The following is a 19,324-nucleotide window of genomic DNA, read 5'->3' as shown; positions in this document are numbered from 1 at the left end:
CCCTTCTGATGACCCTCTTACTGCCCCTTCCATCCCTCATGCCCAGGTCTGTTCTGCTGCCCTCGTACTCTTCTGATGAGGTTGCATCGCCTCTTTCAGAAGCTTCTCTTGGTAATCATGTTAGCTTTTCCTGCTCTTGGTACCAAGGTGAAGCTCAGGCATACACCCCGATAGATGCCAGTTGAAAGGTATTCTGGGAGCAGCGTCAGATTATCTGTCATGAGGCCTGGGGTTAAATGGTGGCCTTACCCAAACTTGCTATGTGTCTCTACAAAAGTCATTGAGTCTCTTGCCGAGGTCTGATGATCAACCAGGGAGCAAACATGCACTCCTGGCAGAGTCGTAGAAAGAGTGCAAGGATTTAGAGTCAGTACGTCCAGGTTCCAGTCTTACCATTTGCATTAATCTCTGAATATAATTTCATTTGTAAAAGGAGGCTGATAGCTATCCCACAGAGTTGTTTTGAGGAGTAAGCGAGGCAATGCGCAAGAGTGTGCTGGCCAATCTCTAGCATTTTGAAACGATTAAAGATGGATGGGTATTGTTACAGGAACGCTTGTTCTGATCACTCTCCCACTAGCTGGCCTGTTCAGTACTTGTGTTTGTAGTTTGGGGTACACGGTGGTTCCTCTGGTGAACAGTTATGTTCTATGCCTGCTCCCCAAGGTGAGTGGGAATTCCTCAAGGGACCTTACATTCCTTTTGTGTCTTCTGGTGCCACCTAACATAGACACACAAGCCCCCAATACTGCGAGCTCTGTTAAAGACATGCTTGAATGAATGGATTTTGGTAATGGATAGAAGACTTTAAAAGCCTCCCCCGACCCTGCTGTTTAGCTGTTTATGGTTAATGGACCAGATCTTCTCATGACCTTTGCTGAGCATTTGCTAGCGGAGGGATGGCCTGAATGTATCCATCCCTAGGAAAACTCACGTGACCTGGGAGTCTAGAAGCAGGTCAGTGTCTTCCTGCAGAAAGTCTTTCTTTCCTGAGCTTTCTCAGGACTCGGGTAACCTGGAGAGGGAAAAGGGAGGCTATACTCTTTGCCTTGTGAAACTGATGTCATCTTCAGACAGGCACCCCTGGGATGCTCTTTCTTGTCTTAGAAACCCTGGAAATAATGGAATGAAATCACTTGAATAAGGTTTTTGAAGACTGAGTTTGAACAGAAATCAGAGGAGCTTCAGACACAGAGATTTATTACAGATTCAGTTAGGCTCCAGCCTCCTCCAGGAAAGGAATCCACTTAGCCCAGCTCTGATTTGGTTTCATCTTCCGTTTCCACTGGGCTCAGCTGAAATTCTTCTGATTGCTGCCACGGGACAGTCCTGGGGTCCCTTACCAGTGCTTCCCTCCTGCCCTCTCCTGTCTCTAATCTACTTTTATTTCTTTCCATTTATTTCTTAGAAGGCTTTTGTTTACTACTAATTTGACTTCTTGGACCTCAAGGACAGCCCATGTGGGCTGTCTTGTTAATCAGAGCTGGTTTTTTCCTATGAACGCTGCATGCTGCAGGCTCCCGCACCCCAGCCCTAGTGGAGTTGCTTTTTAGCAAAAGTCTGGTTCCAAAACTTAGACTTCTTTCCCCTCGGTATCCATTTTTTTAAAATCTGTATTTAAACTTTTTGTATCATAATTTTTCCCTTCTCTTTTAATTTTATTGAAGTATTTTATATCTTGAGCATTTTTTTAGCTTTTTTTGCATCTAAATAGAGAGCACAAAGCCGCAAGTCCTAGAGACTGCTTCTTTTATTCTTGCATCAGCCACCCTGATTTCCAGCCCCAGCAATGGCTGATTTAGAGCATGCAGTTCTGTTGGTCCCATGCCTTAATCTGCTACAGTGATTCTTAACCTCTTTGGTCGTATCCCTATTTAGGAATCTGATGAGGGCCACTGACTAACCAGAGGAAGGTTAAATATACACAACCTTTTGTATATTTGGTGTGGATGGCGACTTCAGAGGCTCCCTGAAACCCTTCCATGGACTAAGTGTCCATGGTGTCTAGGTTAGAAAGCCCTCCTCTAAACACTTAACATCATACTTTACCGTGTGGGGAGGTGGGAGGGAAAGAGGTAGAATAAGAAGGCACACAGAGACGATGTTCCATAGTTGTCACTAATACCTTCAAAGAGTTGTTTGGAAGCCCCTAGCCCTGATATTTATGAATGGTTCCTACTGACCTCCAAATGGAGAATAATAGTTCCAAGAGTGTGTTTTTGAACCAAAAAAGAGAAAAGAAAATAACGGATAAAATGCAAACACAGTGATTAAGCCGTATTATGGGCAATAACCAGAAATTTACCTACCAGGAAGTGTAAGTTCAGTAGTAACAAGGAGTCAGATGGGGAACGTGAACTTGTACCTCCACCTGGCAGTCATAGGGTATCATCACCTCATTCTCTTGCTGGAGTGATGTCAGAGAAAGCCACTAAAGCAGGTTGAGGTAAAATTCAGAGTCTCATAACGGAATACTCAAAACGTCTGTGCTTTGGTTAAAAATCACTCACTGTGACAAGAACCAGGAAGACCTCAATCTTAATGAAAATCAAAGCCCATTCCAAGATAACAGAGATGTTAGAATAATCTGACAGATTTTAAAGCAGCCGTGATAAAAATGCTTCATCAAGGAATTACAAACACCCTCAAAATAAATGGAAAAAGTAGAAAACCTCAGTTAAGTAGAAGCCATAAAGAAGACACAAATAGAAATTTAAGAACTGATAAATATAATAATCAAAGTAAACAGAAGGGAGCTCCACAACAGAATGGAGGAAACAGAGGAATGAATTGGTGAATGTGAAGATAAGACAATTGAAACTGCCCAACCTGAAAAACAGAAAAAAATACTGAAGAAAAAGTAAAATTGAACGGTGCCTCAGAGGATCAATAACAAAAAGATCTAACATTGAAGTCCCAGAAAGAGAAGTAAAAGAGGGTGAGGTGGAAAAAGTGCTTGAAGAAATAACGGTGGAGGCATCCAAATTGGAAAGGATGAAATAAAATTATCTCTATATACAGATAATATGATCTCATATGGAGAAAGCTCTATAGATTACACACACACCCCAAAAAATGTTACAACTAATAAGTGAATTAAGCAAGGTAGCAGGATACAAATCAACACACAAAAATCAGTTGTATTTCTTTTCTTTTTCTTTTTTTTTTTTTTTGAGACAGAATCTTGCTCTGTCACCCAGGCTAGAGTGCAGTGGTGCAATCTTGGCTCACAAAAATCAGTTATATTTCTAAACATGAAAAATCAACAATTCGAAAACAAAATTAAGAGAATAATGCCATTTGCAATAACACAAAACTGAATAACATACTCAATTATTCTCCATGAAGAAGGCATAAATAAGGAGAATTACATCTCATGTTCATAGGTTGGAAGACTTAGTATTATTAAGACGTCAATATTACCCAAAATGATCTTCAGATTCAATGCAATCTCTATCAAAATCCCAATGGCTTTTTTGGGGAAGAAATAGAAAAATACATCTTGAAATATATATGGAACCTCAAGGACTTCCAAATAGCCAAAAGCAGTCTTGAAAAAGAAAAACAAATATGGAGAACTCACAGTTCTCGATTTTAAAATTTATGAGAAAGCTACAGTAGTCAAAACAGAGTGATACTGGCATAGATGGACACATAGACCAATGGAATAGAATAGAGAGCCCAGAAATAAACCCTCGCATATATGGTCAAGTGATTTTCAACATGGATGCCAAGACCACTCAATGGAAAAAGGACAGTGTCTTCAACAAATAGTGTTGGGGAAACTGTATATCCACATGCAAAAGAGTACAGTTGGGCCCTTACCTAACACCATATAAAGTAAAACAAATAGTGTTAGGGAAACTGTATATCCACATGCAAAAGAGTAAAGTTAGGCCCTTACCTAACACCATATAAAGGATAAAAGACCTAAACATAAGATCAAAAGCTTCTACTAGACTCTTAGAAGAACACATTAAGGAAAAAGCCTCATGACATTGGACACAGTAATGATTTCTTGGATATGGCACCAAAGGTACAGTCTACAAAAGAAAATATAAACAAATTGGACTTCACCAATATTAAACACTTTTGGGCATCAAAGGATACCATCAACAGAATAAAAAGCAACCCATAGCATGGGATATATACATACAATGGAATATTATTCAACCTTAAGGAATAAAATTATGACACATGCTACACATAAATGAACCTTGAAGGCATTGTGCAAAGTGAAATAAGCCTAACAGAGAAGAACAAATATCATATTATTCCACTTATATGAGGTACCTAGAACAGTCAAATACCTAGAGACCGAAGTAGAACAGTGGTTGCCAGAGTTTGAAGGGAGGAGGGGATGGGAAGTTACTGTTTAATGGGTACACAGTTTTGGTACAGCATGATGCAAAACTTATGGATAGTAGTAATGGTTGCACAACAATGTGAGTGTACTTAATGCTTCTCAAGAGTTAAAAATAGTTAAAATGGTAACTTTACCACATTGGTTTTTAAAAAAAGAATAGTGGAAAACTCTCCAAATTTGGCAGGAGACATAAACCTGTAGATTCAAGAAGCTAAGTGAACCGAACAGTATAAACCGAAAGCAGTTCACACCAAGACTGTGGATCATACTCAAACTTCTGAAAACTAAACACACACACAAAAATGTAAGTCCTAAAAGCAACAAGAGAAAAATGACAACTTACCTGTAGAGGAAAAACAGTTTGAATGACAGTGATTTTTCTCATCAGAAACCACAGAAGCCAGATGAAAGTAGCATTTTTTTTTCAAGTACTGAAAGAAAAGAACTGATAACCCAAAACTTGGGTTGCCCTTAGAATTTATCTTGTCCAGCAAAAATACCCTTCAGGAATGAAGAAGAAATCAAGACATTTTCAGATGAAGGAAAACTAAAAGAACTTATCACTAGCAGACTTACTGTAAAAGAATGGCTAAAGAAGTTCTCTAAACAGAAAGAAAAGGATAAAAGAAGGCTCTTGGAACATCAGGAAAGAAGAAAGAATATGGTCAGCAAAAATGTGGGTAAGTAAAATGATCTTTCCTTCTCCCTTTGAGTTTTCTAGATTGTTTGATAGTTGAAGCAAAAATTATAACATTATCTGATACGATTCTAAATGTATGTAGTAGAACTATTTAGGGCAATTGTATTCCAAATGGGGGAGTGGGGGAGGGTAAAAATGTAAAGGGAAGTAAGGTTTGTACACTTGAGTTCAACTGGTAAAATGACACTAGTAAACTATGATAAGGTATATACATATATATGTGTAGATATACATATATACATACATAGGTATATTACATACAAGTTATGTATACATATATATGTGTGTGTGTATATATATATATAAAATATATGTAAATAATAAGACCTGGAGTAACCACAAAACTATATAAAGTAATACACTCAAAAGCAATGAAATTCTAAAAAAAGTTTAACTTACAGGAATGCAGGAAAAAGAAACAAACAAAAAGAGAGCAAATGAAAAACAAAAAATTAAATGGCAGATTTAAGCCCTACTATATTAATAATAACATTGTAAATTATGTAAGTGGTCTATGTAAAAGGTGTAAATTGCCTAAATACACCAATTAAAAGACAGCGATTAGTAGAAAAGATTTTTAACACATGACCCAAGCATATGTTGTCTGTAAGAATTCTTTTTAAATAGAATTATACAAATAGGTTGAAAGCAAAAGGATGGAAAAAAATATATTATAAAAACACAATCACAAGAAACCTGAAGTAGCTATATCAGTATTAAGTAAAGTAGACTTCAGAGCAAAGAAAATGTTATGAGAGACAGAAAGGGACATTGTATAATGAAAAAAAGGCCAGTCTACCAAAAAGACATAGCAGTACTAAATATGTATGCACCAAATAACACAGTTACAAAACATGAGAAACAAAAACTGATAGAACTGTAAGGAGAAATGAACAGACAGATAAGCACAGCTGGGAACATCAAACCTCCTCTGTCAACAGTTGGTAGAACAACTAGACAGAAACTCAGCAAGGATACAAAATAATTCCGTAACACCATCAACCAGCGGGATCTGACATTTAGAAACACTTTACCCAACAATAACAGAATGCACATTTTTAAAGTAACTATAGTACAAAAAGAGACCATTTTCATGCCATAAAACAGATCTCAATAAACATAAAAACATTCAAGTTAATACACAGCAAATTATCTGACCACAATGGAATTAAATTAGAAATCAGTAGCAATATTTGGAAACAAAACCAAATCCACACCTTCTAGCTCTGTGTCTGGCACAGCACACTGTACAACACATTGGGACTTGGGTTGCTCTTAGAATTTATCTTGTCCAGTCTTATTATTTAGCTGAGGAAACATAACTTCTTCAGGTCTCTCAGGGCTTAATAAAGATTGATTGATTGATTGATTGATTGAACAGTGGCACAACAGCAATGCTTCTTCTGGAATGGTTACTACCACTGGAAAGCACAGACCTGAGCTCACCACATCTGTAATCCCTCCTAAGGGTCCCGTGGGCCACCTGGTTCCTCCCTCCTCTGGATGCCCCAGCACTTTGCATCTCTGTTGAACACACACTGTTCCACTGTAATGATCTGGTATTTACTTTCTGTCCCTCTGACTATGCCAGAGCTTCTCCCAGGGCAAGGGCCACGTTTTATTCATTACAGCTGCTCAGACAGTATTGAGTGAATGAATGGGTAGATGTTATCTCTAAGGAAATTCTGCCTCCCAAGAGGACAGATTTCTCCAGCAGAATGTACACGTGGAGGGTTATCCAAGGTGTGGAGTAGAGTGGGGTCTCCAGGGGTGCCGCCGAGCTGAGGTGGGTCATCAAAGTCTGGGATTCTCTGCTGTCCTTGCAAAGGGCTTTTTGTGCCTCCAGAGCTGCTTAACGTGTTGTACCTCTTGCTTCTTGCATTTCCTCCTTTGGATGCCCCAGACCAGCTTCCTCCTCCCTGTGCCCCACCCTCTGCTTTTCTTTTTATTATTATTATTTTTATTATTGTTTTAATTTTATTTTATCTTATTTTATTTTATTTTTTGAGACGGAGTCGCGCTGTGTCGCCCAGGCTGGAGTGCAGTGGCCGGATCTCAGCTCACTGCAAGCTCCACCTCCCGGGTTTACGCCATTCTCCTGCCTCAGCCTCCCAAGTAGCTGGGACTACAGGTGCCCGTCACCTCGCCTGGCTAGTTTTTTGTATTTTTTTTTTAGTAGAGACGGAGTTTCACCGTGTCAACCAGGATGGTCTCAATCTCCTGACCTTGTGATCCGCCCGTCTTGGCCTCCCAAAGTGCTGGGATTACAGGCGCGAGCTACCGCATCTGGCCATCTCTGCTTTTCTTTCATTCTGAGATGGGCAGAATAAGGAAATCTGCTTTATTTTTTCCTGTTGTGATTTGATTCTAGGGGTTCTTATCATGCATACATTTCTTTCCCCTCTGATTTTATATCCATATTTAAATCATACTTGGGAAGTCACTTACTGGATTCCTCAAGCTCACGGTAGAAACTATTTGAGATCCTTGATAAGCTTAATATATTCATATTAAAATTAATAGGAAAGGTATATTGTTTCCAATGTTATGATTTAATTCATTTTATTTAATATATGACCACAATTCTAAAATTACTTAAAAAAAAAGCAGATGTGATGAAACTGAAATCAAGTCTGGGGACTCTTTCTCTATTACTGAGTTAACTGTATGCCTGTCATGTGGCAGACAATCTCTGCTGCTCTTCTCATGTGACATTTAGAGTCTGGATGTGGGTGCAGCAGGCACCCTCCTTGGAGGCTTCCAGTGAGTGTTCTGTGGAAGATTCTGTGCAGGCTCTTTTTAAATGCTACCATTAAAAAAATAAAATTTAATGGAAAGAGATAAGCTTTTCCCAACACCAGCCTGCTCCAATTTTATATTTCCTTAATCTGTTTTATATGCTGCTGCAGGAAATTAAACCAAAATTGTCCTCTCTGACATGCGCATGTGTGACAGATGGGAGCGGTAGGAGAAGGGAGACACGCACACAGCTACTAGCAACAATTGCTCTGGTTTGTCAGAAATTTATTGTAACTTTTTTAGGGGATGGTAATGTGAGGGGAAGCCCGCCTCATCTTCCTGCTGTGCTGAAGGGCTGCGCCTCGGGCCATACAGGGGCCTCTTCGTACATCATTGAGAACTGCCTGCCCCAGCTCACCCATAGGCCCAGGTGATGTTCAAGACAAGGACCAGATGTCCTCATCGCCAGGTCTGAATTGCAGCTTCCTGCTGACCCGTGTCACGCCATTCATCCACGCACACACCCGCACACACCGTCACTAACATATTTTGCTCATTACTGAATCCTACTTCTTTCTTCTCTTTTTTCCCCTCCCTTTCTCATCTACATCTGCCCATCACTCAAAGTACAATGTTTGCTTGTTAATTAAATCTATATTCAGTAGTTTGTTTTTGTTTTCAGTCGCTTCAGATGAGTTCTCTGCCCCTACCCATACCCATTCCCACTCTGTTTCTAGCCACTCTATGGACAAGATCCTCTAAACGTAGTATCTCAGACTACACACACATTCCCGAGGGTTGCCCCTGCTCCCCTTTGGTGATGCATTCACCTCTAAGTAAGAGAACGCAGAACACGACCAGCAGCATCTTGACGAGGAAGGCACCTGTGTCCCCTCAGGGTGTCTCAGCAGCGTCTCAGCAGCCATGTCCAGGACAGCCTCTGCGCCTCTCCCTGGTCACTGCAGTCTGCTCACAGTGGGAGGCTCCCCTGTGTGGTCACGGAATGGACGCACTGGGTTGAGTCCTGAGAGCCCGGAGGTCATCCTCCTCCTAACTCTCGGGCCAGGTGACCTCAGGAAGCACTTCCTTCCATAACAAGAGGGTGTTGTTATGGACTGGACGATCGTTCTGGTCTTTCCTCAAGGAAGCAGACTGGGACCAGTGGATGTGAAGCTGGGGGAAGGCCAGGCAACTCCCACTTCCTGGCTGTGGCTCTAATTCCAGAATGACTGAGGAACTGGAAGTAGTACCCTACTGTGGGATGGGCAGGTCTGCCCCTTCCGTGAACAGGAATATACTGGATCAGTGGCAGTTAACTTCGGCCCTTGAGGAGTAGACCTTATTCTTAAAGCTGCAAAAGAGGACAAAGTGAAACTCACCCCTGGAACTGGAAGAAAAGAGCGAGGAAGGAAGACTGGAGTCTGTAGTACGTTCAGAAGCGTGCCGATGAACTTACGTTGTTGAAGTGGTAAGAAGATGGCTTTGTCATTCAGCCTCTGAGTCAAGTCAGAGAGAAGCACAGATCATTCTTCAGATGGGCAACCTGGAGAATGTAACCAGGAGGGGGCAAAAAAGAGGCTGGTCTGGAAGTTCTGAGCAACAAGGCCAGGCCCTCCCCCAGCCGAGGGCGTCTGTGAGGGCAGGGAGGGAGGTGAGGCTGAGCAGGTTAGGCCTGGCCTTTTTCAGCATGGAGAGTTATGTCCCTCTCTGCAAAGATCTTTCTGGGCAGTGATTCTGCCTCATTCATCTTCCTTTGCCAGATCACAAGCATTTTGGCTCTCTGTTGAGTAAAAGGGAAGAGGACATCTAAGAGTGCTTTCAAGAAAGAGAATTTCCCATGAAGCCTCTCTGATCGGAGAAACCTTCTCTTTCCGCAATTGCGCTGTCACACAGGTCTCTGCCTCAGACCTTAAGATGTCCAGAGCAGCGGAGGATCCAGGGCAGTGTGGAGAAAAGAGAATAAAACATGAGGCATGTGCTCCATGAATAGCATCAAACATTTGTTTTTAATCTTCTGCCCAGAGGAATCTCCTAGAGCTGGGCTGCTTGCAAGGTGGGGGCTGGTCCCAACTCCTCCCCTGCACTCCCGGACAGCCCTCTGCCTGGGGATTTGCTGGCAGATGCTGTGCACCCACCCAGCAGACTTGCTCGCCTGGATAGGAAGTGAATTCCCACCGCCAGCATCTCAGCTCCAGCCACCTTCTGGGCTTTGCAGCTGGTGTCACAGGGGGAGGGGCCAGACTGCCAGTGCAGGTTCACAACTGGACTCTGAGAACAGAGCTGTCTTCCAGGCTGACAGGGTCTGAGGCGCTGGCCCTTTCTCTCTCTCTCTCTCTCTCTCTCTCTCTCTCTTTCTCTCTCTCTCTGTCTTGTTCTTTTTCTCTCCTCTTTCTCTCTTTTCTCTCTCTTTCTCCCTCTCGCTTTTCTCTTTCTCTGTCTCTCTCTCTCTCTTCTCTCTCTCTCTTCTCTCTCTTTCTCTTTTCTCTTTCTCTTTTCTCTTTCTCTCTTTCCCTCTCTCTCTCTGTCTCTTTCCCTCTCTCTCTGTCTCTGTCTCTCTCTCCTCTCTCTCTCTGTGTCTCTCTTTCTCTTTCTCTCTCTCTCTCTCTTTTTTCTCTCTCTCTGCAGGAAATCTAGCCCCCCTCTCTCTGCCTGTTTTCTTTCGAGCCTAAAGGGAAGATTAAAGAAGTGAAAACAGCCAGAAACAGAGGTTGAAAGTACCCTCCACCTGAAATGCTTTGTTTCTTGAAGCTTCAGCTTTTTTCCAATATGGAATTGAAAGTTTTACTGCATGCCTAATAGTAAAATGCAGGTGTCTCACTACATCACCACCAAGGTCTAAAATCTCTGTGGTTTTCAAGATGTTCATGCTCAAGAATTCCACCTCCTACGAATTGCTCTTCAGCAAATATCCAAGAAAGGCAAAGAATATATTCTGGCAGATCTGCATCATATCATAATAAACAATTGAAAGTGATCTAAATTTCCAGGAGCAGCTTAGTAAATAATGGTCTATAAACATGATGGAATTCATTATATACAACCATTAAAATGGTAATTATGCTGGCTATAAATTAACATTGAATAATGAGTAGTTGCTGTTACTTGTTGAGAGTTTGCTGTATCAGTTGGTTTCAACTTTGAGGACATGTTGGAATCTCCTGGGGCCCAGGCCTCCTTCCTGGAGAGCGGGCTTCAGCTGTCGATGTGGAGGGTCTGGGCCTGGGTGTCTCTTTTGAAGCTCCCTGGCTGATCCTACTGTGTAGCTAAGGCTGAGAGCCTCAGTGCCACTTGCAGGTACTTTGGGTGCATTAACAGCCACCAGCGTCATATCTTTACAAGTTTCCTGGGCACGTTTACATCAAATGCCGTGGTTCTGTTGTCCCTTCCTTCTCCCAAGTCCACCCCGCCCTCCATTTGGGCAGGGCAGGATCATATTGCTTATCTCTTACTTATTACAAAAAATTTTTTTAATTTTTTTTATTACACTTTAAGTTCTAGGGTACATGTGCACAACGTGCAGGTTTGTTACATATGTATACATGTGCCATGTTGGTGTGCTGCACCCATCAACTCGTCATTTACGTTAGGTGTATCTCCTAATGCTATCCCTCCCCCCATCCCCCTTCCCACAATAGGCCCAGGTGTGTGATGTTCCCCTTCCTGAGTCCAAGTGATCTCATTGTTCAATTCCCACCTATGAGTGAGAACATGTGGTGTTTGGTTTTCTGTCCTTGCGATAGTTTGCTCAGAATGATGGTTTCCAGCTGCATCCATGTCCCTGCAAAGGACACAAACTCATCCTTTTTTATGGCTGCATAGTATTCCATGGTGTATATGTGTCTCATTTTCTTAATCCAATCTGTCACTGATGGACATTTGGGTTGATTCCAAGTCTTTGCTATTGTGAATAGTGCCGCAATAAACATACGTGTGCATGTGTCTTTATAGCAGCATGATTTATAATCCTTTGGGTGTATCCCCAGTAATGGGATGGCTGGGTCATATGGTATTTCTAGTTCTAGATCCTTGAGGAATCTCCACACTGTCTTCTACAATGGTTGAACTAGTTTACAGTCCCACCAACAGTGTAAAAGTGTTCCTGTTTGTCCACATCCTCCCCAGCACCTGTTGTTTCCTGACTTTTTAATGATTGCCATTCTAACTGGTGTGAGATGGTATCTCATTGTGGTTTTGATTTGCATTTCTCTGATGGCGAGTGATGATGAGCATTTTTTCATGTGTCTGTTGGCTGCATAAAGAAGTTTTGAGAAGTGTCTGTTCATATCCTTTGCCCACTTTTTGATGGGGTTGTTTGTTTTTTTCTTGTAAATTTGTTTGAGTTCTTTGTAGGTTCTGGATATTAGCCCTTTGTCAGATGAGTAGATTGCAAAAATTTTCTTCCGTTCTGTAGGTTGCCTGTTCACTCTGATGGTAGTTTCTTTTGCTGTGCAGAAGCTCTTTAGTTTAATTAGATGCCATTTGTCAATTTTGGCTTTTGTTGCCATTGCTTTTGGGGTTTTAGACATGAAGTCCTTGCCCATGCCTATGTCCTGAATGGTATTGCCTAGGTTTTCTTCTGGGGTTTTTATGGTTTTACATCTAACATTTAAGTCTTTAATCTATCTTGAATTAATTTTTGTATAAGGTGTAAGAAAGGGATCCAGTTTCAGCCTTCTACATATGGCTACCCAGTTTTCCAGCACCATTTATTAAATAGGGAATCCTTTCCCCATTGCTTGTTTTTGTCAGGTTTGTCAGAGATCAGATGGTTGTAGATGTGTGGTATTATTTCTGAGGGCTCTGTTCTGTTCCATTGGTCTATATCTCTGTTTTGGTACCAGTACCATGCTGTTTTTGTTACTGTAGCCTTGTAGTATAGTTTGAAGTCAGGTAGCATGATGCCTCCAGCTTTATTCTTTTTGCTTAGGATTGTCTTGGCAATGTGGGCTCTTTTTTGGTTCCATATGAACTTTAAAATGGTTTTTTTCCAATTCTGTGAAGAAACTCATTGGTAGCTTGATGGGAATGGCATTGAATGTATAAATTACCTTGGGCAGCATGGCCATTTTCACGATATTGATTCTTCCTATCCATGAGCATGGAATGTTCTTCCATTTGTTTGTGTCCTCTTTTATTTCACTGAGTAGTGGTTTGTAGTTCTCCTTGAAGAGGTCCTTCACGTCCCTTTTAAGTTGTATTTCTAGGTATTTTATTCTCTTTGAAGCAATTGTGAATGGGAGTTCATTCATGATTTGGCTCTCTGTTTGTCTGTTATTGGTGTATAAGAATGTTTGTGATTTTGCACATTGATTTTGTATCCTGAGACTTTCCTGAAGTTGCTTATCAGCTTAAGGAGATTTTGGGCTGAGACAATGGGGTTTTCTAAATATACAATCATGTCATCTGCAAACAGGGACAATTCGACTTCCTCTTTTCCTAAGTGAATACTCTTTATTTCTTTCTCCTGCCTGATTGCCCTGGCCAGAACTTCCCACACTATGTTGAATAGGAGTGGTGAGAGAGGGCATCCCTGTCTTGTGCCAGTTTTCAAAGGGAATGCTTCCAGTTTTTGTCCACTTACTATAATACTGGCTGTGGGTTTGTCATAAATAGCTCTTATTATTTTGAGATATGTTCCATCAACACCTAATTTATTGAGAGTTTTTAGCATGAAGGGCTGTTGAATTTTGTCAAAGGCCTTTTCTGCATCTATTGAGATAATCATGTGGCTTTTGTCTTTGGTTCTGTTTATATGCTGGATTACGTTTATTGATTTGCATATGTTGAACCAGCCTTGCATCCCAGAGATGAAGCCCACTTGATCATGGTGGATAAGCTTTTTGATGTGCTGCTGAATTCAGTTTGCCAGTATTTTATTGAGGATTTTTGCATCGATGTTCATCAGGGATATTGGTTTAAAATTCCCTTTTTTTGGTTGTGTCTCTGCCACGCTTTGGTATCAGGATGATGCTGGCCTCAAAAAATGAGTTAGGGAGGATTCCCTCTTTTGCTATTGTTTGGAGTAGTTTCAGAAGGAATGGTACCAGCTCCACCTTGTACCTCTGGTAGAATTCAGCTGTGAATTTGTCTGGTCCTAGACTTTTTTTGGCTGGTATGCTATTAAGTATTGCCTCAATTTGGAGCCTGTTATTGGTCTATTCAAGGATTCAGCTTCTTCCTGGTTCAGTCTTGGAAGGGTGTATGTGTCCAGGAATTGACCCATTTCTTCTAGATTTTCTAGTTTATTTGCATAGAGGTATTTATAGTATTCTCTGATTCTAGTTTGTATTTCTGTGGGATTGGTGGTGATATCCCCTTTATCATTTCTTTGTTGTGTCTATTTGATTCTTCTCTCTTTTCTTCTTTATTAGTCTTGCTAGCGGTCTGTCAGTTTTGTTGATCTTTTCAAAAAACCAGCTCCTGGGCCGGGCGCGGTGGCTCACGCCTGTAATCCCAGCACTTTGGGAGGCTGAGGCGGGCGGATCACAAGGTCAGGAGATCGAGACCATGGTGAAACCCCGTCTCTACTAAAAATAGAAAAAATTAGCCGGGCGCAGTGGCGGGCGCCTGTAGTCCCAGCTACTCGGGAGGCTGAGGCCGGAGAATGGCGTGAACCCGGGAGGCGGAGCCTGCAGTGAGCCGAGATTGCACCACTGCACTCCAGCCTGGGCGACAGAGCAAGACTCCGTCTCAAAAAAAAAAAAAAAAAAAAAAAACCAGCTCCTGGATTCACTGATTTTTTGAAGGGTTTTTTTGTATCTCTATTTCATTCAGTTCTGCTCTGATCTTAGTTATTTCTTGCCTTCTGCTAGATTTTGAATGTGTTTGCTCTTGCTTCTCTAGTTCTTTTAATTGTGACATTAAGGTGTCAATTTTAGATCTTTCCTGCTTTTTCTTGTGGGCATTTAGTGCTATACTTTTCCCTCTACAGACTGCTTTAAATGTGTCCCAGAGATTCTGGTTTGTTGTGTCTTTGTTCTCATTGGTTTCAAAGAACATCTTTATTTCTGCCTTCATTTCGTTATGTACCCAGTAGTCATTCAGGAGCAGGTTGTTCAGTTTCCATGTAGTTGAGCGGTTTTGAGTGAGTTTCTTAATCCTGAGTTCTAGTTTGATTGCACTGTGGTCTGAGAGACAGTTTGTTATAATTTCTGTTCTTGTACATTTGCTGAGGAGTGCTTTACTTCCAACTATGTGGTCAATTTTGGAATAAGTGTGATATGGTGCTGAGAAGAATGTATATTCTGTTGATTTGGGGTGGAGAGTTCTGTAGACGTCTATTAGGTTCGCTTGGTGCAGAGCTGAGTTCAATTCCTGGATATCCTTTTTAACTTTGTCTTGTTGATCTGTCTAATGTTGACCGTGGGGTGTTAAAGTCTCCCATTACTATTGTGTGAGAGTCTAAGTCTCTTTGTAGATCTCTAAGGACTTGCTTTATGAATCTGGGTGCTCCTGTATTGGGTGCATATATATTTAGTATAATTAGCTCTTCTTGTTAAATTGATCTCTTTACCATTATGTAACAGCCTTCTTTGTCTCTTTTGATGTTTGTTGGTTTAAAGTCTGTTTTATCAGAGACTAGGATTGAAACCCCTGCCTTTTTTTGTTTTCCATTTGCTTGGTAGATCTTCTTCCATCCCTTTATTTTGAGCCTTTGTGTGTCTCTGTGTGTGAGATGGGTCTCCTGAATACAGCAAACTGATGGGACTTGACTCTTTATCCAATTTGCCAGTCTGTGTCTTTTAATTGGAGCATTTAGTCCACTTACATTTAAGGTTAATATTGTTATGTGTGAATTTGATTCTGTCATTATGATGTTAGCTGGTTATTTTGCTTGTTAATTGATGTGGTTTAGTCCTAGCATTGATGGTCTTTATGTTTTGGCATGTTTTTCAGTGGCTGGTACCGGTTGATCCTTTCCATGTTTAGTGCTTCCTTCAGGGTCTCTTGTAGGGCAGGCCTGGTGGTGACAAAATCTGTCAGCATTTGCTTGTCTGTAAAGGATTTTATTTCTCCTTCACTTATGAAACTTAGTTTGGCTGGATTTGAAATTCTGAGTTGAAACTTCTTTCCCTTAAGAATATTGAATAATGGCCCCCACTTTCTTCTGGCTTGTAGAGTTTCTGCCGAGAGATCCACTGTTAGTCTGATGGGCTTCCCTTTGTGAGTAACCCAGCCTTTCTGTCTGGTCCCCTTAACATTTTTTCCTTCATTTCAACTTTGGTAATCTGCCAATTATGTGTCTTGGAGTTGCTCTTCTCAAGGAGTAGCTTTGTGGGGCTCTCTATGTTTCCTGAATTTGAATGTTGGCATGCCTTGCTAGGTTGGTGAAGTTCTCCTGGATAATATCCTGCAGAGTGTTTTCCAACTTGGTTCCATTCTCCCTGTCACTTTCAGGTACACCAATCAGACATAGATTTGGTCTTTTCACATAGTCCCATATTTCTTGGAGGCTTTGTTCTTTTCTTTTTACTCTTTTTTGTTTAAACTTCTCTTCTTGCTTCATTTCATTCATTTGATTTTCAGTTACTGATACCCTTTCTTCCAGTTGATCGAATTGGCCTTTGAAGTTTGTGCATTCATTACGTCGTTCTCTTGTGCCATAGTTTTCAGCTCCATGAGGTAATTTAAGGACTTCTCTACACTGGTTATTCTGGTTAGCCATTTATCAAATCTTTTTTCAAGGTTTTTAGCTTCTTTGTGATGGATTCGAACTTCCTCCTTTAGCTTGGAGAAGTGCGATCATCTGAAACCTTCTCTCAGCTCGTCACAGTCATTGTCCATCCAGCTTTGTTCCATTGCTGGCGAGGAGCTGTGTTCCTTTGGAGGGGGAGAGGTTCTCTGATTTTAGAATTTTCAGCTTTTCTGCTTTGTTTTTTCCCTATCTTTGTGGTTTTATCTACCTATGGTCTTTGATGATGGTAAGGTACAGATGGGGTTTTGGTGTGGATGTCCTTTCTGTTTGTTAGTTTTCCTTCTAACAGTCAGGACTGTCAGTTGCAGGTCTGTTGGAGTTTGCTGAAGGTCCACTTCAGACCCTGTTTGCCCGGGTATCAGCAACGGAAGCTGCAGAACAGCAAATATTGCTGAGCAGCAAATTTTGCTGCCTGATCGTTCCTCTGGAAGCTTTGTCTCAGAGGGGTACCCGGCCGTGTGAGGTGTCAGTCTGCCCCTACTGGGGAGTGCCTCCCAGTTAGGCTCCTCAGGGGTCAGGGTCCCACTTGAGGAAGTAATCCGTCCGTTCTCAGATCTCAAACTCCATGCTGGGAGAACCACTACTCTCTTCAAAGCTGTCAGACAGGGACATTTAAGTCTGCAGAGGTTTCTGCTGCCTTTTGTTTGGCTATGCCCTGCCCCCAGAGGTGGAGTCTACAGAGGCAGGCAGGCCTCCTTGAGCTGCGGTGGGCTCCACCCAGTTCAAGCTTCCCAGCCACTTTGTTTACCTACTCAAGCCTCAGCAATGGCAAGCGCCCGTCCCCCAGCCTCGCTGCTGCCTTGCAGTTCTATCAGACTGCTGTGCTAGCAATGAGCGAGGGTCCGTGGGCATGGGACCCTCCAAGCCAGGTGTGGGATATAATCTCCTGGTGTGCCATTTTCTAAGACTGTTGGAAAAGCACAGTATTAGGGTGGGAGTGACCCGATTTTCCAGATGCCGTCTGTCACAGCTTCCCTTGGCTAGGAAGGGGAATTCCCTGACCCTTTGCACTTCCCAGGTGAGGCGATGCCTCGTCCTGCTTTGGCTCATGCTCGGTGGGCTGCACCCACTGTCTGACAAGCCCCAGTGAGATGAGTCTGGTACCTCAGTTGGAAATGCAGAAATCACCCGTCTTCTGTGTTGCTCACTCGGGGGGCTGTAGACTGGAGCTATTCCTGTTCGGCCATCTTGGAACCCTGTCCTACAAAAGTATTTTTGAGGATACTCTGGTTGGTTGTTGTTCCATAACCATCCCAAAACTTAATGGAGAGAACAACAGCAAAATTATCGCACAAATTCTGTGGGTCAGGAATTTGCATACAGCATAAGAATGGCTTTCTTCTTTTCTACAACGTCTGGTGTTCCATCTGGGAAGACAGATCTGGCAGTCTTCAGCTGGGTGCTGGAATCGTCTGAAGGTTTATTTGTGTACATGTCTGGTGCCTTGTCTAGAATGCCTTGAAAGATTAGCTCGGCGAAGACTGCCAGCCAGAGTGCCTGTACACGGCCTCCCTCTGTGTGGCTTGGGCTTCCTTACAGCATGGAGTCTCTTGGCTCTGGGAGCAAACATACTGACCAGTGAACAACACAGAGGCCTTTTTGACCTAGTCTCACAAGTCAGTCACTTTACTTCTATTGTACTCTATTATTGAAGTAGTTTTAGGCCCACACAGATTTCAGCAATATTTTGGAGATAGAGTTGACAAGATTTAGTAATGGACTAAATATGGGGAGTGAAGGAGAGGACTGTCAAAATGCCAATGCTATAGTATAATATGAAAAAAATGCAAGAATACATGTATATAATAATCCCGGTGCATATAGATGAGAATTGAATGGAGTATGCAGTAAAGAAAAATTTTCAGGTGGTAGCAGCATGGTCTTCCATATGACTCAATCGTTTTGGTAACTCTTCTTACCCTTGTAACTACCCACCAAACCTGTGCACTGACAGTCTTTGAAGATCGATGGTCACTGGGCCCAAGCATGACTCAAATAGTGAGTCTACTTTCCAAATACCACATTCAGAAATCACCCTTGTCATGTGACTTTCTAGCTGGGAGAACCAAGTGCTGTGGGCCCATTAAAGACTGTTCACCCTGTAAACCTATGGAGTTCACCAGGCCCCTGGCATCATGGGGTAAAGGTGGGGAATGGCCTGAGCTCACCTATTTTGGGGTCTAATCTGTCTTCCGTCCTTTCTCTTTAGGCTTTTGATATTATGAGAGTGACACATGGCAGAGAACACAGCCTGATTGAAGATTTGATTCTACTTTTAGAAGAATGCGACGCCAACATCAGGGCATCCTAAGGGAACCCAGTCAGAGGGAAGGATGGCGTGTGTCTTCGTTGAATGCCTTATTGAGGTCACACACTCTATACTTTGTTTGCTGTGTAAACCTCTCCTATTGGAAATTCTCTTCTGTGTTTGTGTAGGTAAATAAAGGCAGACATTGTTTGCAAACCACAAGAATCATTAGTTGTAGTGAAGCACGATTATAATAAATTCAAAACATTTGGTTGAGGATGCCATCTGGTAATTGTCTTATTTGCTTACTCATTGGCGATTTTAATGTTTAAAATACCAACATTCAAGACAGAAAATCCTATTACAAGCATGACAAAATAAGTTATAACTTTCTTTTTGGATACATGTAGGGATAATTAGATAAAAGTCACTATTTTCACATTTGCTTCCCAGCAAAAATTTCATGTCCATTTTGGCAAGAAGCAGAATTTTGAGATGTCTTTTGCTCTTTGTGATAAATGATGTTTGTGTTTGTTATTTACTTCCAAATGCATCTCCAACACAAAGGAGGAAGCC

The 19,324-nt window shown here is 41.8% G+C and overlaps 1 protein-coding gene across 2 annotated transcripts in view; it reads left to right on the top strand.

The window, feature by feature from the left end:
• Positions 1-19,032, top strand: part of SMYD3 (SET and MYND domain containing 3) — a 743,226-nt gene extending 724,194 nt beyond the window's left edge. Inside the window, exon 12 of one of the 2 annotated variants that reach the window (XM_025385514.1) lies at positions 18,710-19,032. In XM_025385514.1, coding sequence (XP_025241299.1) covers positions 18,710-18,811 — 102 coding nt within the window. In that variant the 3' untranslated portion in view covers positions 18,812-19,032. The remainder of the gene's footprint in view (positions 1-18,709) is intronic. The other variant, XM_025385504.1, reaches the window with a different exon arrangement.
• Positions 19,033-19,324: the final 292 nt, after the last annotated feature.

The sequence above is a fragment of the Theropithecus gelada genome, chromosome 1, assembly GCF_003255815.1.
Source record: "Theropithecus gelada isolate Dixy chromosome 1, Tgel_1.0, whole genome shotgun sequence".
In the NCBI taxonomy this organism is placed as follows: Eukaryota; Metazoa; Chordata; class Mammalia; order Primates; family Cercopithecidae; genus Theropithecus; species Theropithecus gelada.
Note: the sequence above shows the minus strand (reverse complement) of the source record. Positions and strands in the feature narration are given on the sequence as shown.